Source organism: Parus major, chromosome 1, assembly GCF_001522545.3.
Source record: "Parus major isolate Abel chromosome 1, Parus_major1.1, whole genome shotgun sequence".
Taxonomy (NCBI): Eukaryota; Metazoa; Chordata; class Aves; order Passeriformes; family Paridae; genus Parus; species Parus major.
Window position 1 is genome coordinate 7,509,291 of NC_031768.1, and position 22,456 is coordinate 7,531,746.

At 42.8% G+C, this 22,456-nt stretch overlaps 1 protein-coding gene across 2 annotated transcripts; it reads right to left on the reverse strand.

The window, feature by feature from the left end:
- Nucleotides 1-9,217: 9,217 nt before the first annotated feature.
- Nucleotides 9,218-21,064, reverse strand: ATP6AP2 (ATPase H+ transporting accessory protein 2). Of its 2 annotated transcripts, XM_015645465.2 has the most exons (9): nucleotides 20,953-21,063; nucleotides 18,140-18,270; nucleotides 15,835-15,957; nucleotides 14,388-14,483; nucleotides 14,088-14,225; nucleotides 13,723-13,776; nucleotides 12,274-12,423; nucleotides 11,108-11,224; nucleotides 9,218-10,293 (listed from the first exon to the last, which is right to left on the reverse strand). In XM_015645465.2, the coding sequence occupies exons 1-9, from the start codon at nucleotides 21,029-21,031 to the stop codon at nucleotides 10,099-10,101; spliced, it is 1,083 nt and encodes a 360-aa protein (XP_015500951.1). In that variant the 5' UTR covers nucleotides 21,032-21,063; the 3' UTR covers nucleotides 9,218-10,098. The 2 variants fall into 2 exon arrangements, with proteins under 2 accessions (XP_015500951.1, XP_033367931.1); XM_033512040.1 differs by lacking the exon at nucleotides 12,274-12,423 and having other exon boundaries at nucleotides 20,953-21,064.
- Between the last annotated feature and the right edge of the window lie 1,392 nt (nucleotides 21,065-22,456).

A 22,456-nucleotide genomic window follows, 5' to 3' on the forward strand; every position in this document is an offset into this window, starting at 1 on the left:
GCCCCCCAGGATGGGCTCTGCTCTCCTGGCTGCTGGGAGCAACACTTTTCAGTGTGTTTCCAGCCACTCCTCTCCCCCTTGTGGAGTGACCACATCCCACACTTCACAGGCAGCAACTCCAACTTGCAAGGTTGCTGCCTGTGAAGTGCTGGGATGTTGTAGGAGCTTGTCATGATTTCCACAGCCAGCTGGGAAACCACACTGTTCACCCTGCAAGTGCCCCCACAGAAGCTGCTCCACAGCCTGACACTGGGATTATCACACACTGCTGCTGTGCAGTAAGAGCCAACACTTTGACTTGCTGATCTGTGTAAACATCAGCTAGCAGCACAGATACATCTTGTTTATTTACATCTGTGCTCTGTCCTGCCATCAAAAGGGGGACAAGGACAAGGCAAAGAAAAGAGGTGATTGTGTACATGTGCCATCAACGATCTTGAAGAAAAGAAAAAAAAGGAAAAATGGATGTATGCTTTAATGACTTGGGCAGCCTGTAAAGCTGACTGATACCTAGGGATTTAGCTATGTGAAAATAGCTATTTTGATAACAGTACTGTGTGAGAACTGAAGTGTAACTTCAAATACTACTGGGACATCCTCCCCCCCACTGAAGCAGCTGGTTGAGCCTAGCTCAGTCCTGCTTGGCTGTCACCTCAGTGCCCAGAGGAGAGCTGCCAGCTCCAAGCTGAGATCTAACCTGTGTTTGAACCCAGCTTTACCCTTTCCACCTGCTCTGCACTCAGAGTTCAAGTTTTCCAGTTCAGCTCTCAATTAAGGTGTCAGGACACCACACCAGAAGCTGCTTAGTGACTCTCCCAGCAGCACCATGCCAGCAGCTGCTGCTGTGGAGAAACACCCCGTGTGTTCTCCACCATCACAGAGCTCCAGCAGCTGGGCAGGAGTCGGCTGGGAACCCAGGCTTGGACCTTGGCTTTTGTCAGGCAACTCTTGGCACCCACAGTGGTCCCATTGTTAAGTTTTCTGCTTGCAGGAGTCTCCAAAGGGTGGTCTGTGTTTAAATGTGTGTTTCCTCTGCTAGATAAAGTGGGCCAGGTAGGGACTTGGGCTTGCTGTGCGGAAGCTGCAGGACAGCAAGATCCCTGGCTCCGTGTGGGACTGCTCCAGTGAGGTCTCTGCAGGCTGAATTGGCTCAGGGTGAGTGTGGAAGAGTTTGGGTGTGAGTCAGTCAGGGATGTTTGCCCCAGGGGCCCACACTGGGTCACTTTGCAGTGTAGGCACAGTCCCTCCCTTTCACAAAGCTCCAGGATGAATGTACAGGCATCATATGCACATTCAGGTAGCTCTGGATGCTTGGAAACAATATATTCCTTATGATTTCTGTGGGCTGGAATTTACCTTGGGAGCAACTGCTGTGCTGGGTGGTGCCTTTCCTTTCATGGGTTCTCACAGACAGGAACCAGGGCAATCTTTAGAAATAAATTAATTGTTTTCTATGCTCCAGGTGCCCAGATCCACACACAGTTGGTCATAGTCAACTTGAATTCATTTTAGATTTGAAAACACACTTGGTAGCTGCGGAATCAGGTTTGTAAGTTGCTTTTCTTGACACACTTTTGCATTTGTTTTTCCTCTTTGTTTTGTTGCAGATGGGTGCCTTAAAAAAACCCAGAGTTTGCCTACACACCTCCTGCCTCTTGCTCGCTGCACAGCTTGGCACAGCGTGGTACCAAGCATGTGCAACTCTTACCCAAGAGTCAGCTGCTCCAACAGGGAACGATTTCTGAAGATTTTCAGGGACAATGTTGAAGGAATCAGCCTTTTATTCAAACACACTCTTGTTTGCAGCATGCAAACAGTACATCCTGGCCATCCTGGAAGAGGGTTATTCCAGGTTGTTTCATTTATTTCAATGCCCAGTGGCATTCAAGGTGGGGTAGTGACTGCAGGCAGTTTGCTGAGGCCCGAGGTGACCCATCAGCCATGTGGGTTTTGTTGTGAAGATTTACTTGGCTTGTGGGCAGATTAAAGTTTTTGGGCCAGCTTGGTGGAGCACAGCAGCTCTCCTTCATTCTTTTAACTTTTAGGACCATAGACATCAGCAGAAAGTTACAGAGGTGACCCTGAATAGAGTATTTCCCCAGAGTCCTCTTCCTTCCACAGCACACAGCATGGTACAGCCCCACACTGTGCAGGGTGTTTGTGGGCAGCAGTGCCAGAGCTGAGCTCAGCACAGTCGTGGCCTTCCAGGGGCAGTGCTGCAGCTCTTCCCTTATCCCTGGCGGGCTGGAGACCTCAGAGAACTGCAGTGTTCCTCAGAAATGAGAGTTTCTTCTTCCTCATGTCCAAAGGGATTTGGGAGGGAGACGTGAGATTCACTGTGTGCAGTGCAGAAGGTGACACTGCTCGTACAGAGGTAAAAAGAAAAATAAAACTAGGAGTTCTGCTTCGCATTCCATAAGAAATGTAGAACTGGCAGTGCCCTCCTGTGTCTCCCAACCCAGATCCATTACAGGCAAATGTGCTGTAAAATGCTGTTTATAAACTTGGCAGGCTCTGTCTCAATAATGGGCTTTTGCCTGAACTCCCAACTCCTTCCTCCCCATATCCCCAGCAAGGGAGGCTCGTGGAGATCCTCACTGCTCTGAGCTTTGTGGTGCACTACAGAGATAAAGTCAGCCAGAGAAAGCTGTGAGCATGAGGTGATATTTGTAAGAATCCAAGGAAAAAAACTGCCCTTTTTCCCATCTTGATCCAGTCCCTTTGGGCAGTTAGGACTGGAGTCAGACAGCTGCTCTTAAATTGTGATTTTAGAAGCATCTTGCTTCTTTCTTTGTCAAAAAGAACAACAAAATCCACACAGCCACAGCTCTCTCAAAGACTGATCTTAAAGCTAAGGAGGAGTGTAGGCAGCAGAGGGAGGAGAGCAGCAGGGCCTGGCCCAGAGGTGCCCGGTGTCCTGCAGAGGGCTGGAGAGAGGAACAGCCCCTGGATGCTTCTTCCCTCCTTCCCCTTGGCTCTCTCCAGCCCTGGTGCTGGGACATCCCTCCTGCAATGGAGAGGGAGCCAGAACATCCTTCCTGCATCACTGTTTTCCTTCAGTGCTTTCCATACCTTTATTTTTAAGGAAACAGATCAAAGTCTTATTCTGATTCTCTTTGCTTTTCCAAATTTTCCTCCCCATCTGAATCACACAGGCATTCAAATACATAAATAAAAGTAACTGACTCCATCCCATCCCAAATCTTTGCCAGGGTGTTCCAGGTTGTCAGTGCAGGCTCAGCCCAGTTCAGGGAGATGCAGAGAGCAGCTTAAAGCTGATGAAATGATCACCTGGGCTGTGCAGGAACAGGCCAGCCCTGGAGAATTCATTCAAGTTCAGAATGAATTAATTCATTCCCTGAGTGAGGGATGTCCTGAGGAATAATGTTCTATGTAGGAGTACTTAATACCAACAGAATAGTCTTGTCCATTTGTGCTACTCCAGCACCTGCAGGAGATGCAGATTATAAAGGACTTTTTGAAGGACTGGAATGCAGAGGCTACAATGCTTTGAAAAACAGAAATATGACCAAAGCCAAATTTTAACTGAGACCAGAGAGGAAGAGCTTGAGGAGAAAAAAAAATGGACTTAAGAATGCAAATGTGTTTATTTTCCAGCTAAGGTTAAGCTGCACGTTACAAGGAAATTCTGTAAAGGAATTTGTCAGTATTTAAAGACTTCCGCTTTTTAGATTTTTTTCCCTCTGCCAAATAGTTAATTTAGGCTACAGTAACCAATTACTCCTACACAGTGCTGGAAATGATGGCAAGTAGGACTTGTTTCACCACTTCCAACAGTCTGAATATTTCAGCAGCTGTGGAATTTTTAAAGAAGCAGGTCTGTGGCATTAAAGTGGCCAAACACAGTGTGGAAAGAAGAAATAAACCTGACTCCTGTGCTGATGAATTCCTGGGGACCTGAGTTAACAGAAAAAAAAATCAAACAAAGAAACAAAACTAAAACAAAAAGAATAAAAAAATAAAAGCAATGCAAAACTAAACAAAACAAAAATAAAGGGGGAAAAGGGAGCAGAGGAGGAAGCAAACTGCAGACTGCAGTTGTGCTGGTTCTGCTGCTCCAGCCTGGACAGTCTGGAGACAGGAAAGCTGGTCTCATGACAAGATCATGACTCCAATTGTAACAAGTCAGAGGTGGCTTTTCAGAGTGATGTTCCCAGGATGGAATGGTTTGTCTGGCTATTATCCCCTCAGCAGGAGCACAGGAGCCTCCAGCTCTGCCCAGGGAGGCAGACTTGGAGGGAGCACCTGAAATCACTTTCTAACATTTCAGGCTTTTCAGTGCTGTTTGTGTCCTGGGGAGGTGTGAGGAGCCAGCCCCTCTGACTCCCTCTGTCTCCCTTTAGTGCTGACTCTTCCTTGGACAAAACACAGTAGCTAAGGGACAAAGGAGAAATTAAAGTGACCCTTGTGCTGCAGGCTGGCACTGAGGCTGTCACACTCCAACAGTACTTTTTTTGTCCTGCTTATTGTCCTAATTCACTTGTGCTTATTTTTGATGGATTTTGTTTTTCTCCAGAAGTAACACACATCAAAGACAGCTTCTGGTCAGCATCACCTGTGGGATGATAGTGGTATAGGCACAGTTTTCCTGCAGATGTTTTTCCTGGACATCTCTTTTCAGGTGGATGTATTCTTGTTCATCTTCGGAGTTTATAAATCTTCATTTTTAGAAAATATTTTTAAATACTTTTTTTTTTTTTTACTCTCCTTAAAAATATGGAAAGAGCTTAAATGTACTTTCACTTTTCACTAATAGTACTGTTTTTAATGGAGGGAGGAAGCTTCTTCCAGGGTTTAATTTGTAAAGACCAATATAACACTCTGTGTGTGTGCACAAACATGCAGGAAGGCAATCAAAACCATCTCATATATAGAGAAAGCTTATCTTAGTTTGTGCTTTTTCCAGTTAAGCCTCCTCACCCCATCTGCTTCTCTACATGACTGACAGCTGATTGCACTTCCTATTTCTAGCCTGTTTTCCTGTCAGGTTATCCAGAGCTGCTACCATTTGGGTGCCACCAGGCTTCCCTGGGAACACGACCCCATTCAGCCATGGAACAGAGCCTCCCTGATCCCGAGGAATCCACCACAGCCAAGGACACAGCTCCCTGGAGATTTCCAGAGGGGAGAACTGCACACTCACCAGGGGCAGAGGTGGTTCAGACTCAGTGTCTCCAAAGGAGTCAGAGGTGCTCTGGAGTTGGCAGCTCTGCTATGGGTAGCACTGGCAGCAGAATGTGGCTGCCTCTTGGCTCTGCAGCCTGCAGGAAAGTTGGGATGGGCCCATGTAAAAGAATTGGTACAGCTGTTTTTATGCATTTTTTCCCTTTTTATCTTTTTTTCTACAGCAGAGACTAAAAGTGACAGAAATAGTTGAGAGCTGTTTTTTTCCAAGCTGATGCTGTACCACAGTCAATATTTTGATTGATCACCTGCTGTAGGGCGTGGTTGGAGCCCCCATTTACCTCTTCAGTGTTCCAAAATGCTCTGACTGATCACTCAGGTATTGCAGCAGACTTTTTTTTATATCAATTGCTTGGGTACTTGGAACATTCTATTGTAAAGAAGTATTTAAAAAACAGGGGTTGATCAGTAGATTGGAATAGATTGGCAGCACTGAAATCGTTCAAGTTTGTGACTTTACAGTGCTGGCTATCAGCTACCAGCTAAAATACTGTGAATTGATTTATCTTAGCCACTGCTCCTATGTTCCTGGCCTAATGAAAAGTGTATGTTCACTAGATTAAGGACATATAAATTTGTCATCAAAAATTCATGCACTGGAGCATAATTAAGTGGAATTTGACTGCCTTTGTGATTTTGTGCAACCACAAATTTTGTTCCCCATAAGAAACATTTTAAACATTTTTATAATGTATATTCATGCCCAGAACTGAGCTATGTGTTTTTGTTGATGTTGGGTGACATCAACAACAATACTAAATTTGATTGCCAGAGTCCTTTAATGTGAGTCCTTTAATTAAGGTTCCATCCTTCAGCAACAGAGGGATCTCTTTAAGATCTGAAGGCACACTAGCAAGGCCAGTCCCTATTTAGGGATGGGATTTATATTCTAGGTGCTGTCTTCAACCACTGTAGAATACAGATGCAGAACATGCCTTTTTGACCTATTCTAGAAAATAATTCCTGAGAGTTACAGAGATCCAGGAGAATCTCGACACTTCCAGAGCACTGGAAGTCCCATGCACTCCTGGTTTTAGACAGCCCCATCTCCTGCCTGCCAAACACAGACACCATCAGTAGCAGCTGCTTTTCCAGCAGTTCAGGTGGGAGAGGGCACTGGAGCAGACTATTTGGATGCTTGGCTTTGTGCCATCCATCAGTTTCTGCTGTTTATTTGAGAGGAGTGTGACCACCTGGGCTTTCTGTCCCCTGTCCCTCAGCCCTGGGCAGGCAGGACACGTTGCACAAGGCAGGGTGGTGATTTCACACCATGAGCTGTAGGAGCCCTTTACTGCTCACTTCCTCCACAGCAATGCTCTGCACTAGTGGCACTACAGGACAGGAAATAAACTTCTGGGTTCCCCTTTTTTTTTTCCAGGATTCTTTTCAGGATTCTGTCTTCCTTGATCTGGCTCCTTTTCTGTCCTGCAATACTTGTGTGAAAATGTTCTCCCCGCTTCTACAAAGATGAAAATTCTTAAGAATATGGTTCAGGGCCTGCAGAGGGGAAAATAAAAAATGCAGGAGAGTCCCAAACCCTCACTTGAGAAAAAAAAAAATTTTTTTTTAGAGAACATTTGTGACTTTTAGCTCAAAGGACCCATTTCACCATAGCCAAAAACGGTGTCAGTATAGGATTCAGAATGTCATTGTTTTGGAAGGTTTTTGTTTTGTTTTGAGAGATGCTCGTCTCCTTACCTAGACTCTGGCAGTGTGCTTCTTAGATCCATGAAGGGTGACCTATAAATCTCAGCAATCACTTGCCAGGTTGCTCAACATTTGCATTTCAATGTCGTTTCTTCATTTCCACTTCCTTTTTTTAGACGTAACATTTACACATTTCAGATCTGCTTTAGGCTTCCCTTGCCTGTGTGTTGCTACAGCTGCAAGAACTCTGAAAGTTGCCATTCCTGCCACAGAGAAGTCTGGAAAGTTGATGCAGGCACAAAGGCTGATTATACCTCCCTCTGCCAGGTTTAGACTTTGGGGCATTATCTAGAAAAAGCAGCACACTAACTCTTCAAAGAGCCCTTTATTTTACGGCTAATTTTCTCTCTTTTTTTGATCCCTAAGTATCAAAAGCAACACTCAGTTTTCAATTCTGACTCAGGGTCCTCTCCTTCTTCAGAGAGTTCAGCACTTCCTGAGAACAGATTAGATACACCCCAAGCCAAATACTGGACAAGACCAGGGTCTGAAGAAGACCCAATCAAATACACATCACCCTTTGTGCCAGAGGCCAAACTCCCCAAAGAAAAACTCTCTTTGGTGAAGAGATCACTACTCCTGAGCAGCTGCATCCTAAACCCACTGACAGCACGCTGTGGAGCCTGTCCCAGCCTGGTGAAAGCTTCTTGCTGCCAAATATTGCAAAACAACGCTCCTGCCCTTCTCACTTTGGGCACACAGGATCCCAATACCAGCTGTTATTTTCCTTGCATCCTCTTCCTGCCTCGGCTTCTCCCTGTTGTCTTCCTTCACAGAACTTCATCTGACAGTTTCGCTGCTTTCATCATAGCTCTGTACACAAAACCTATGATTTCTGCTGTATCAAATAAACCTTCTTAAAATTTATATTCTTGGGGTGATTAAAGAGAATCAAGAGCAGGTGTGGTAGTGCTGGTAGCACTTTCATTTTAATTAACTTCATTCTAAGTATGAAAAGGCTATTCCTGGCTCAGTGATCAGAACTGTAATTGCCTGTTTGATTAGCAGTTATGGACTAATGCTGTTGTATAATAAAGTGTGTCTGGCTTTCTTGACTCACACTGAAGTACAGGGGTTCTGGTGTGGTTCAAAATGCAGCCTGTGCTGCACAAAGCATTTGGTATTTAAGACACAGCACACATGACAGTGCTCAAAAGCACCTTTACTACCAGCTGGAGGCCTACAGCCATGAAAAGGAACTATTGTGGTAGTGACAGAAGTGGGAATTGCAATTCACCCTTCAAACTAGTCTAAGACCAGCTTTAAAAAGTAAAATTAGAGCCTACACCAGCAGCTGGGAGAGAGCTGACAGGCAGAGACCATCTTAATGGCAGGTCCTGCATTTGAAAAAATTCTACACTGCCAACTTCACACTGACTACAATACAACTGTTAAATATTTACCACTAATTTACACAGTCCTTTTAAACAACCAGCTCCTGTAAAACTCTGTACCAGTATCTGAAGCAGACTGCTAATCTGATCAAACCTCTGAATCCACTGTTAGAGATGACAAATTGCTATTTAGATACTGCACTGGGAATGTTTAGATACTGTATTAGCAATAAATCTAATCATAATCATTGACATAATCACTGTGTCCTACTTCTCACACCTGGCTGAGAGCCTTCCCTTGACTACTCTGTCATGGTGTGTGTGTGTTACAGAATGTTCAATAATTACATTTCTGGCAGAGAAACTGCCAGTGCAACTCTTCCTTTCCATCTACTGGTATCAATCATCCAGATTAACTTTAAATGCCATTACAAGTAATTTCAAGTGATTATAACATACACTGAACCGGATTTCTTGGACTCAGGCAAACCTGCAATTTGCTCATTTAAACCTGAATCACTGTCCAGGATCTCCAAGACATGAACAATTTCAATGCCCCCAATTCAGACATTCCCAGTAAATGAGACTAATTCAGTGAGAACATCTTCTCTGGAACAATTATCTCCTAGCAGCAGAGAAAGTTTAGTATATTAGAGGGCAAGGTGATAAAGAAGTAGTTTCCATTCATGCTGCTGTAAGTCTGGAAGATCTTTTACCACAAGAGCAAATGAATTTCTAAGAAGGAGGTAGTTCTAAAAAAGACCCAAGCCAGAGATCAACCACTTGTTTTAATTATACTCACTATCTGGTTTTGGAAAATCTACACAAGACAATTCTTTTTTTGAAGGACAGTTAAAACTAAACTGCTGCAGGCTTAGGGCCACTGTCACACATCAGATGCTGCCACACCTGCCCCGGTCAGCTGAACAAATCCTAAACAGAAGTAGCCACATCTACAAAGCCACAAGGAATAAATGCATTCCAGAACAACTGTTCTTTGTTTTATTGAATGGTTGAAGCAGGACTGTAATCCAGGCATACTTAAATCAAGTGTTGGTCCACTCTTATCATCAAAAAGAACTTTTTTTTTTTTTTAATAATAATAACATCAACACAAATGGAAGGAACATGAAGCATCATAACAGGAACTTTCAACTGTACATGACATTAGCCCATGAGCAGACTGGTGCAGGATTTACAGACTGCACTGTACAGACCAACCACAGCAGTGTTATTCACCTCCCACCCATTAAAGTTCTGGGGTGACCCTTCTGTGCACAGCTCACCTCTGAGCCACCAACATGAGAGCAAAATGCCATTTATGCTACTAGAGTCCTAGGCTGATAGAAATATTTCTATACTTAGTATTTTACTGAAGAATATTTACTTTCCTCTCTGAAGTTACACATAACCATTATAAATATTTACATCAAACATTTACAGGTGGTTCATAATATACAACACAACAATTTAGCTATAATTTTTGATTTTCCAGTGTCAATGTTTCAAATAACACGTTGCTATCGTAATTTCAGTTTATCTGGTTTGCACAGGAAGTACAGGGCATTTCAAAAACTCATGTTGCAGGATTAAAAAAATGGAATGATGTCACTTTAATAACATTTACTCCTGGGAGTGCTGTTTTGGTTTTTTTAAACAAGCAGATTTCAACTTCTAAATCCCATCTGGTGCTACTACTAACATTTAAAATAGTCTTGAAAGGGGGAGAAAATACTTATAAATACACCTTTAAAAAACTTCCACAATTAACCATGTCAGAATATTTGTTTTCCACATAGGCTCAAGGAGACCTTGCTCTTCATCATCTTCCTGCACTGAAATATGGTGCAGTTCAATCCATTCTTATCTTCTGATTTGTCATCCTATAAATAATGCTGTCATAGCCAGGATCCATGTTCCAGAGGTTGTAGGAGATAACTATCACAGCTAAAGCAAGACCTATCATCATCCACAGAACAATGTTGAAGATTACAGAGTAGTCATAGTTATATGGATAGGCAAGGTTATATGGATTTTCTTCTTTACTCTGCAATAAAGAAAATATTTATTACTTTAAAGTGAGCTTGCACACCAAACATCTTTTGACTCCATCCAAAGTCTGAGCAACCTAAATAAGAGAGGTGCACTTTTGCCTAGACAAATCTGATGCAAGGGCACAAAATGCAAAAAAGTGATGATGTGAGTGGCATCAGTGGAATCCAAAAGAGAAAGGTGACAGGAAAATGAAACCTGAAGTGCTGAACCTGGGGCAGAACAATCCAGGTGACAGCACAGGCTGGGGATTCAGCAGCTGGGCAGCTGCAGAGAGGGAGTGGAGCTCCTGGCAGACAAGGGGAATAGGAGCCAGCAGTGCCTCTGGAATGACACAGGACAACTGCATCCTGGACTGTGTCTGGAGACCAGCAAGGAAAACATGTTTTCCCACAGCTGGGAGGCAGGACTTGCATGCACTGAGGAGACAACACAGTAAGGCAAATTCTAACAAGGCACAAAGGAAAAAGTTTTCACCATTAAAGTGGTTAATACTTTGGAGCAAGAGAGGCTGTGGGACTTCCAGGGATGGACTTTTCAAGAACTTGGCTGGACAAGAACCTGAGCAACTTGATCTAGCTCCTAAATTAGTCCTGCTTTGAGCAGTAGGTTGGACTGGATGACCTCCACAGCCCTCTTCAAGTGAAGTTACTTTATGACAAAGTGAAGATTAAGGCAAGGAAGTAAGCTGCACCCACACCTAAGTCATAGTCAGTATTTTAGTCCTTAAAAATAGTTACACTCAGGTGAACTGATACACTTTGGATCACTTTTAATAAGTAAGATGTAGAAAAATGTGGCTCTACTACCTGTGAAGCCTGGAGAATGGAGCGAGTCTTCCTTGAGAGGGGAGAGTTAAACTCCTTCACAGCCACCACTTCTACTACTGCATTCCCACCATACAGATTAAACATCTCATCTGCAAACTGGAAAAGAAAAGGTGGTTTAATTAAAAGCCTAGAATGTAGCCAAGAATTAAGCAAAGTTTTGTTAGCTAGATGTAGTAAATCAAAAGATGTCAGCTTCAGGAATAATTATGGAAAATTATAATGGTTTACTCTGTTTTAGAATTTCACTAAGTGTCAACCTTCCCCTGGCTTACAAGGCCTCTTTGAAACCCCCAATCACTGTTCAGCAGACTGTGGCTTATGCCTTCTTTCTGGGCTGAAACTTACTCTTTTATCTCTTTTAAAAAAGGACATGTGCACATCCCCACATCATTTCCTAGCTATGTGTCTGTCAGTTCCAACAAAATATTTAGGTTCTCAAACTCCCATTGGGAAACCATGCATCTGAATATCTTAATCTGGTCCACATGTTAATAAGTCTAATATTTAAATGCATTTCTTTAAGTCAAAGAGGCCAAAGAGCAATGCTTAGAGAAAACAAATATTTGGCTTAACAAATTGATGTTTTTGAATTTTTTCATCACACTTCAGAAACTCTCAAAAGTGGCTCATCTTAATAAAAATTTAACTAATGATTGCGTAAGACCCGCTGAAGAACTCTTTTCTTGAGCACACTGATGGATGAAGAGCAGTTATTTTAAAGTCTTAGAAATTTACATTTACATACCTTTGTGGGCAAGGGTAAACTAAACACTGCACCTTGGGATAAAGGTATTTCCACATTTCCAAGAGCCTCTATTTGTGAGACATTTCTGATGCTTTCAAATGCAAGGTGTTTGTTTAAAGAAACAAACATATCAAGTCATGTTGATACAAGGTTTCAGTACACCCCTACTCCGTTATTCGAAATATCTAAAGGTATTGTAGAATCATGCCAACATTTTCCAGAGAGGCAAATTGTAACATTCAATTTTATAACTAAACAACAGCATTTTTAAAACCAAACAACAAAAACAAGCATGAGACAAGCCAGCACTAATGAAATTACATCTCACTTCTTTGCAGTTAAAATAAAAATTATTTTCTTAGTATTACCATGAGTTTTGTTCATTAAGTAGACAATATACCTTTTGCAAAGAGTCTACAAGAATTTGAGAAGCATCCTTGAACTGCTGAGAGTCTTCCCCATATCGTTTTCCAACCTCTTCCAAACCAGACAGTTCCAGGGAATAAAGGTCTGGAGAGTGATCTTTGGCTAAGTGCTTGTGTCGAGACAGCTTTGGCACAACATTGAGGGCAGAAAGAAATTAATTCATGTACAGGTTATTTTAAAAACATGTTGCTCAAAATCAGTTTACTTGGACTAATCCAGCCTCATTTTTTACAGTCATGTTCCATAATTAGGAAATGGAAGTCTCATCAACTTAACTAGAAGACGCCCGTAATTGTTTTAATTCTACAGAAGCAAGCAGATGATCATTATGTAGCATCTGTTCCTAACATGAGGTTACATACACGTAACAGAGGGTGTACTAGAAAGAAACAGAATACTTATTGACATCAGTGTCTTTGTTCTGTACTTGCCATGAAAATAAAACTCTGAGAAAACAAAGACTTAGATATTATCATTTCTTTGTTTGAAGCTGGCCCTTGCAAAGCTCAGTAGGTTGCAACTTCTACCCTGTGTTGTCCATGTACAAAAGTAGTTTATTTGAGAAGTATCATCCCATAGTCAGAAAATCCAACAAATACAATCCAAATTATCTCAAAGCAGAGTAGTGACACTCTTGCATTTTTTCAGGTGAGAAGATGCAGCACTGATATTTGCCTGCACATGACAACAGTCTCTGAAAACAAGGAATTTAATCCCATCTTCCCAACTGCAGCATTTCTAGCCTGCAAAACAAAACCAAGTTGTTCTACCTCATTTTCTCAAGAGCCCCATTTCTGTCCACTGGCCCTTTAACTAATGTGAATTTTTGAGTTTTTCCACAACTTTATTTCACTTCAGTAGTTAAGGGCTGCAGCTTAAAGGGCACACAGAAAAAAGCAAACCAAAATGCAACAAAGACCCACTAAAACAAAACCTAAACCACAGCAACAAGAAAGCAGCTTCTTAGTAAAAGAATTCTCAGAATTAAAAGCTCACCCCTCCATTGAAGCACTTCTACCACCATCACTATTCATGGCACAAAAGTAATTTGTCTTTTCAGATAAAGTGATATTTTGAAGTAAAATGGTGGGCAGGGCAAAGAACATGCTCTTAACTACCATTATACTTCTCAAGTTAAGCAGCAAAGAAAGCCCCAGCAAATTCTTGATTGAGTATTTCAAAATTCCCTGTTCTGACCAAACACAACACAAAAGAAAACTACAGATGATTAAGGCTCTCATTCACAATTGCAGTGGTGGGGCTGATACAAATAGAATGCATTATTTAAACTGATGGAACCAGCTGATGACAAACTAGAATATGTATCTCTGGTTGCCAAGTATCCTGACTATGGCTTCTCTACTTTAAAGATCTCTGAAGTTTGTGACACAAGACAGGGGAAAAATGTTTCAAAGAGCCTTACCAGGCTTGTAATATCATGTAGGACTTGAAGTTCTGAGAGAAAAAGCAAGTCAACCTGAGGGAAGAGGTAGAGACAGTTATTTCCTTTGATGAATCCCAAGTTGGAGAAGTCTTGTTTCATTGCAAGTATTTTCTAACAGTTGTCTGCTACAACATCAGAACATGCTAGATGGAAATGACTCTTTTAATAACGTTACTTAGAAAAAAATGCTTGAACTTTGTTAATTCAGTTAGAAAAAATTAGGAGTGGGCTCTTAAGCAAAGAAAGAGGGAAGAAAAAGCAGGAAAGGAGATAAGCACAAGCTAACTAAGAATATTAGAAAAAAAAAAGAACCACAGAAGTTCTCACTGATGAATGAGTTTTACCTCATTGTTCCTGCTGAGGGAGTTGAGAGGGAGGGAGCTGAGGATGGAGTTGTCCTGGAACAGGCGGTTCCGGAGCTGGCGCAGTGTGACAGAGAGATCCTCAAACACAGCGTTGGCCTTGCCCACCATGTACACCCTCTGCAGGAACAGCCACTGGTCACTGACAGCACAGGCTCCTGCTCAGTTTCTCCAGTCACACACTAATAACCAGTCATGCTTGCAATCTCCAATCCAGAATTTCATGTGATCAGCTGGGTTTGCACCAGCCACACAAGGAACCAGGAGTGAAGCAATACTCACTTCCTCACTGGGGGCCAGCTGCAACACCACGGGCGTCTCCTCAGAAAACAGAGCATGGATGGCATTTGCAACACTGTCCAGACTGAAAGGAACAGCCTGGAAGACAAAGTCTAGTCAGATTTTTGGGCTAAACAGGGGCTATTGATCTTAACTAAAAAAGAAAAGTAAAGGGTATGACATTTCCAAAGTGATGTTAAAGTAATGTGCAAACCTATGTGCAAAACAAAACATCACCTGTGTATCTATGAACAGACATTTTATTTATGTGGCAGACACAAAATATTCTTAAGAACTCCAATGGACCATGACTGTGAATTAAGAAGATTATTTAGGCTTAGAGCATAGCCTTGTTTATTAGTAAAAAAAGACCAAGAAATATAGAAACAATGCAAAAGGGAAACAATCTCACTGCAAAATGGAAAGTTATGAACCACAAAAAACTGATGGTGAAAATATATCAGTAGAAAGAGCAACTGCTGAAACAAAAAAAAAGACACATAAAAAAAGCCTACTAAAAAGAAAAGAAATGCTAGCACATTATAATGCCATTACTGGAAAGCTAATAGAACTGTTAGTTTTTTTAAACACTTGTGGGTTTTATTAAAAAAAGAAGCAGAATGGAACATTTCCATTCACTACTCAAAGTGTCCTATGACAGGAGAAGCAACAGCATAGATTTAAACCCAGGAAATTTTAACTTAACACAAGAACAAAGTTTTTTACTCCAAGGGTGGTCTAATACTGGCAGAGGTTGTCCAGAGGTCAGTCTCCATTTGTGGGGATGCTTATATCCTGACTGAACACAGTGCCAGTCAGCCTGCTCTGGCTGATCCTGCTTGACCAGGGCATTGGATGAGATGATTTCAGAGTTCCCTTCCAACCTAGAAGATTCTTTGTTGCTGTAACAAGCCTAAGAAGCTTTTGTAAAGACAGTGATAGGTATATCTAACGTGTGTTGACTTCTTCTTGATACAATGTAATAGAAAGGCACCTCTAAGTGCTGTATTTCACAGTCAAGTACTTGAGGAAAACTCAAAAGACCACTTAGAGGGCAATAGAGTATATAAAGAAATCAACTCCATATAAAATGTTATCACACACACAGCTGAAGCAAAAAACTTAATTCTGATTTTGAAGTATTAAGTTACTGTGGGAAGAAGTGGATTGGCACAAATTAAAATTAGCTGTCTTTCAAGGAGAACATGCTTTGGTCAAACAAAGCATGTTGAACTGAACTCAACACAGGAAGCCCTAAGTGATCTCAAGGGCCTCCTGCCTTGTTCAGAATTCTAACTAGATTATTGATCCATCAGTTTAGGGGATATGCAAACTTCAAGTGAAGCAGGAAATAAATGAACATCAGGAACTACAGCAGAGAATCATATACTTGTCATTAGACCACAGGAGTCCCAGGAATCACATGATAGTTCCAAATGTGGATACTCACATTCTCAATAGGGTAAGAAAACCCCTTCACAGGCAGCTTGTCCACGCCCTTCACTGTCACCAGCACAGTGGCTTGAGGCCGGTGAAACAGATCACCCACACCCAGCCCAGGCCAGGGGAGGTCCTAGTACAAATGACAAAAAAAAAAGTTGTATTTCACAGGCAAAGAGAAGAGCTCTTCCCAGTATTCAAGCAAAACAACTTATTATCCTGCTAATGCCTCTGTGCAGGACAGCCTATTGGAAATCTCATGGGGAAGTAAGTTAATACTACACTGCTTTCATTCTGAGCAATGCCAGTCAACCATGAAGGAACTGTTAGTTTAAAAGCTGCCAGTAGCTTCATAGCAAAGTCTACACTAAGAAAACATCATATATAATGGATACATGAGGAGTTATTTCCCATAATTAAATTATAAATACTTTAGTCTGTATTTAGTAAGTGAAGGCTGAACTTAAAAAACCCACTAACATATTGATATTTTCAGTACAAGAAAGAAAAAGGGTGGAAAGGAAGGGGAAGAGGGGAATGTGTCAATCACAGCAACAGGCAACTAAAATGTACAAATTTGCACAGAAATATAAAAAGATTTCTTAGTAGCTTACTACAATTACAAATCAGTAAGAGCACAGTGGAGGCTACCTGACTGGTTTATTCTGGCACAAAATACAAATTCATTACTGGAATAAAAGTAAACAGATTTTCTCACTTATGTAAATGACATAACTGCCCTTATTTTTTTATTTTTGAAAGCAAATTTAATTGTATTTTAGAATTAAATGTCATTGATGTTATGATTTGTATCACCTCACAGAAACAAAGGAAAAATCCTTTAAAGCATCATCAGGGACCAAATGGGGTTTGGTTTTGTTTTCCTTTAACAAGGGAAGAACATTGAATGACTGAGAATTCCCAATGTAATGCACTAAGAATTCCAAATTCTCTACAGTGGCCTTGGTGCACTGTCAATTTATGTTCCTAGACTACAGCTTTGATTTCAGCTGCAAAAGAAGTGCCTGGGCCCTGCAGTACTCTCCTTACCAGGGCTGGAAGCTGCCCACACAGTGATCTCTCTGCCTTAGCGACAGCTTTTAGAAACTCTCAATTCCAGGGCTGAACTGAATAATCACTCAAACACTTCCTTCCCTGTCTGCTTCTAAGATTTGAATTAATAGTAACAGAGAACTATTTCTAAAGGATGCTACAGACCCATCACAACAAATGAATCCCAAGCTGTGGCAAAGAGTGAGTACTGAAACACTTTGTTCAATGACCAGGATGCCAAATGGACAGGGCCAAACTCCATTGTTTTTCTGGGTGTCTTTATAGGCAACACACACAATACCATTCAACATATTGTTTTTTTCTGATAAAATAATCAAAATTTACTCCTTAGTCATACTACTCGTACAAGTTTGTTACTAGTTTGATAACAGAAACAAGCAGAATTGATTGACAGCAAGGTATTTTCAAATTCCAAAACACAGTCTAAGCAGCCTTGCATTCAAACCAGCCTTATCAGACCTCTCCCCTAGCTGATGTATGGAAGAAATGAGAACTGGCTGTCCTCACCAGCACTGTGAGAACACCTCAGCCTGAAGATTTCAGTATCTGGCTGCACACAGACACTGCCAAAGATATCTGGCTATTACACTTTCATCTACTGCTTCAACAGCCACTCATCCCTGATGAAGCCCAGCAAAAAATTCATTGGCAAGATGGAATCAATCCAAGGGCTCCTGCTCATGTGCCCCACTTTAAACATTGCTAAAGTTACATTTGAATACTTAATGTGGAGAAACACTACCACAAATCATGTTTCCAAGGCTTTGGATTATTTCTTAAGTAACCAACACATTTGCTCTAACTCTGCTCAGCAGACAGGCTTGCTGACCTGACAAAATGCCTGCCTTGCTGAGCCATTTCTCAATCTTCAGATTACTCAGGAGCAGAGCCCTAGAGAGAGCTTTTGTGCAAGAAGTGACAACGCATCCACGGATTCTGAGTTTGTGACCACAGATGGGGGGCATACAGCTCACAGCTGAGTCTCAGAGGAACAGCACTGGAAAGCCTCTGTAGCCTTCCTTCTACAGCTGGTGACTCAAATTAGCCAGCTAGCACAGCTTCTGGCTGCTCATATGACCCACACAGCTCTGTCCTGGAAACCACCTCTATCAAGTCGTGCATTCCTCAAGACAAAACAGGGAAATGTTTTATATATTCCAGCACATGACAGGAAGATTTGCATCTTGAGTGAGCAGGTCTGTAGCTTTAGAGACGTTTCACAATCAAGACTTGGAACATACTTCTTCAACAGAAAAGCCCATGGTCAATGCAGCAACATCTGGGATCCGCTCGCCCGGAATCGGCCAACTTCCATCTCGGAAAACAACTGACTGAGGTGATCGTAAGATACTGAATTCACCACCACATACACCTAAAAAACACATAAAAAGCTGTCAGAGCTCCTGCAATCTTTTCCTTTACATAACAGGGAAAAGATCATATTTGAGCTTTCATTCCTTTTTCCTCCCTCCCATATCTATCAGTTTATGGAAAGCCAGGAATGTGGACTGATCATTTTAAAGCTCTGGAATACAAGATAAGGTTTCTATACAGACTAAGAATGAACAGATCCAAATTAACAAAAGCAGGACAATTTTTCAAACAACAGCACAGCACAGTTCTGTGTAAGAAGCTACTAGTAGTCTTACAGTTCAGACCTGGTAAAGTGAACTCTCAATGGAGCCAGGCAGACTCCAAAATCCTGTTAAGCTCACAGAGCACCAACACAGTTTTGTTTGCTTTCAGGACTGCTTGGCACAACACCTCTGTTCATACAGGCAACAGCCAGAGCCACTGAGCCCAGAGCCAGGAAGTCCAGTGGAATTTGTCAGTGCTGACTTAAACCAGGCACTGCTGGGACAACCTGGCTCCTGCAGAACAGCTCTGGTGTCCCTGCTCTGCCTCCTCCATCTCATGACACCGTGAGATGTTTGTCTCCCCTGGATGTAGCACTGGACCCCAGCTGATTGTGTGGAGCCACAGTCTGCAACACTGCATTTTCACTCCTCTGGGATCCCCCTTCACTCTCTTCCCCATTACCTTGAATAGCAAAGATGACTAAAAGCGTATTTTTAAACTGTTTTATGGTAACAGTAATTTACTGTGTAATAAAGTCAGAAAGGACTCCACAGAAATAAGAGAAGGGCTTGTTTCAACCTGGCTTCCTATCTCAAAGTCACTTAGGCACGGCTGCAATACTTTGTATACCAAAATTTAACTAAATAGATTTTAAAACTGATTGGGTGTTTATAAGCAGTAAGATGCACAATGCAAAATTTCAGGCATATGCTCCCCAGTGAGCAATCTGAGTAGGCTGCCATCAGAAAACTGGTTTGATACAAGAAAATCAAGTCAGAGTAATAACTATTTGCAGACCTGTATGTTCAAGTTCTAATTCTACAATGAATCTGACTGCATACCTCAAAATTACATGAATAAGGTAACTGTCTAAAGAAAATAGAAGTATTTATTCATATCATCACTGAAAATTGGTTACTAATCCAAGCAGTTATATACAATAGTTTTCCAGGGCATATACAAATCTAAAGGCTATTAACAAAAACAATGCAATAGTATAACTGATGTGTTGTGCATCAGTTATAAAACCTTCCCTAATATTAATTTAACTAATGTGACCTTGAAGATGCTGTTCCAAAGCCTGGCTCATGATCATGCATACAAATGTTGACAGTAAATCTGAGCTATGTTATGATAAACACACCAAAGGACAAAGTTCTGAGATGTAGGCTGGGGAGATGGGCAAAAGGAAGGAAATAGGCCAAATCAAGTGATATTCATGGAGTAGATTAAAGAATTTATTTAAATTGATGTGTTCCTTGGGTGGCCTGCTACCAATAATGGTGGATCAATCCACATTTTGAAAGGCAGAAACATTTCCAGACCAACTTCTCTAAGTAATAACTTACAAAATGGCTACAAATCCATAGGATTTCACATGCTGCTCTCCACAAGGCTGTTACACAGTCACACTATTTAGGACAAAATTGCTTACTTAAGGCAGGATTGCTCAGGTGGATAAAATCAGAACACTAACCCTTCACAGCTGAATTTGCCTCACTAGACTTGCTCAAGATTACAATTAAATTTGATGTTGGGAACACCAATTGCCTACTGAATAGCTAACCTAATTCCTACCCCACCAAAGTTGTACCTCAGGTTCTCAAAAGCCTTCGTGAACCTGGAGAGCTAAAGGAACATTGAGTGAGAAATATTTACAGGGCCTGGAAGTGTCATCACAAGCCTGACTCACAGCAGGTAACTGAGAGGCTACAGTGACCACAGAAACAGCTCAGTAGAACGTGAAAATTCATACAAAAATAACAAAACTATGTGTATCTATCAGAGAATCATCAGAGCTGGAAGAGACCTTTAAGACCAGCAAGTCAAATCATCAACCCAGCACTACCACTGTAACCCCTAAACCACACCAGATCACCCAGTGCCAGGTCCAGATGCCTCTTAAACACCTCCAGGGGTAGTGACTCCACCACATCCCTGGGCAACCTCTTGCAATGCCTCAGCCTGGCAGTGACAAAATTTTTTCTAGTATTTGATCTGAATCCTTCTGTCTCAGCTTATAGAACTGGACTTTAACCTAATTTTTATACAGTATAAATTAATTTAATAGAGTAACATGTTATACAGAATTATACATATGCATTATGAAAACCTACAACATATAATCGAATTTTATATAATAATTTTGTGATATAAAAAAAATTTATATAACGAGTTTATACAATAAAATTATAGAAACTTTTAATTTAATATAAATCAGCCCTTGGATTGAAAGGGACAGGATAAAAGGGTTCGAGCACAGTCTCTGAAGGTGGATGGGGGCAGGGAGTCCCCCGCTCCCACCCCTGGGTCCTGAACCTGGCACCCAGACCCAGACAGCCCTCCGCACCTTCCCCCTTCACCTTTCCCCCTCCCCAGCACTGCGGCCCAGCCCCTTTCCCGCAATCTCCTCCTGCAGCGGCCCTCCCCGCTCCCCTCGGCGCTCCCCCGCGCCGGCCCGTCCCCGCTCACCCACCGGCGACACAGGCCGCTGCCACCAGCGCCGCGAGCCCCAGGGCCCGGCCAGCCCCGCCGCACCGCCCCATGACCGCCATGAGCCGCCGCCGGGCCGCGCCGCCGACACACACACCGAGCGCCCCGCCCGCCGCCTGACCGACAGCCACCGCAGCCAATCGGCGAGCCGTATTGAGGATGGATGGGCGGGACTCGACAGAGCTGACCAATCGCCGGCGTAGCGTTATCCCTGTCACGGGGCTGTGCGGTCAGCTGCCCCGCCGGGGGTGCAGTGTGTATGTGAGTGGCGTTCCCACTTGGCCAATCAGATCTCGAGAGGTCTCTGCACCATTTTCCTCCCCGCACTATAAACCTAGAGGGAGGGGCGAGGAGGCGGAGCCAACTGACAGCTGACTCAGCCAATCGGAGCGCGAGGATAGGGGGTTTGCTCCGCCCACGCTCTTCAGCCTGAAAGTGACGAGGCGGGGCAAAGCTGTGATTGACAGTCGAATGCACCATTCAGAGAGCAAGGCGCCGGGTCCACCTTCCCTGCAGCCGTGTGGCGGGGGGTGTTGGGGTGTGGGGCTGTGCGGGGTTCGTTCTGTCACTGTCGTTATCCTCGTCCTTCCCCTTGTCTATGCCCCCTCCTTCAGTGGTTTCTTCCTTAAATATTCCTGAGAACATCCATAGTAACAAATTCCATGACTGCCCCAGCCATGCTCATCTCACTTCAGCTGTTGCTGCCAGTGATGGGAAGAGGCAGGTGGTGCACTTTTATCAGTGTATGTTTAATATTCCTGTAATATGCCGTGATCATTACAATCAAGGGAGGTGGTCCTGCTCCTCAGCCCTGTGAGGATCTCCTGGAGTGCTGTGTCCAGCTCGGGGCTCCTCAGGACAGGAGAGACACGGAGCTCCTGGAGCAGATCCAGCAGAGGGTGACAGAAGATGGAGGGACTGGAGCATCTCAGTGAGGAAAGGCTGAGGGAGCTGGGCCTGTTCAGCCTCGAGAAGAGAGGGCTGAGAGGGGCCCTCATGCCTGTGTGTCAGTGTCTGCAGGGAGGGGACAGGGGATGGAGCAGCCTCTGCTCTGTGGGGCCATGGGACAGGAGGAATGGGCAGATGGATGTACAGAGGATCCACCTGAACATGAGGAAGAATTTTTTTCCTTTGCAGTGACCGAGCACTGGAACTGATTGTCCAGAGAAGGTGTGGAATCACTGGATCTATTCCAGACACATCTGGATACAATTCTGTGAGATGACCCTGCTTGAGGAGGGAGGTGGGACCAGATGACCCACGGTGGTTCCTTTCAGCCTGACCCATTCTGTGATTCTGTGAAGTTGTGAGTATTTCTTGGGGTTTTTGAACATTTTTAGTCTCCAGGATCTTGATGAAGCTCTCTGCAAGTAAAGGCAGAGAAAACCAGGCTTTGCGGGTGAATTATCATGTAGTAGGGGAGGTTAAGACTTCCCAGTGCATTGTAAGTAAAACTGTGTTATGAGCACTTCAAATTACTAATCATT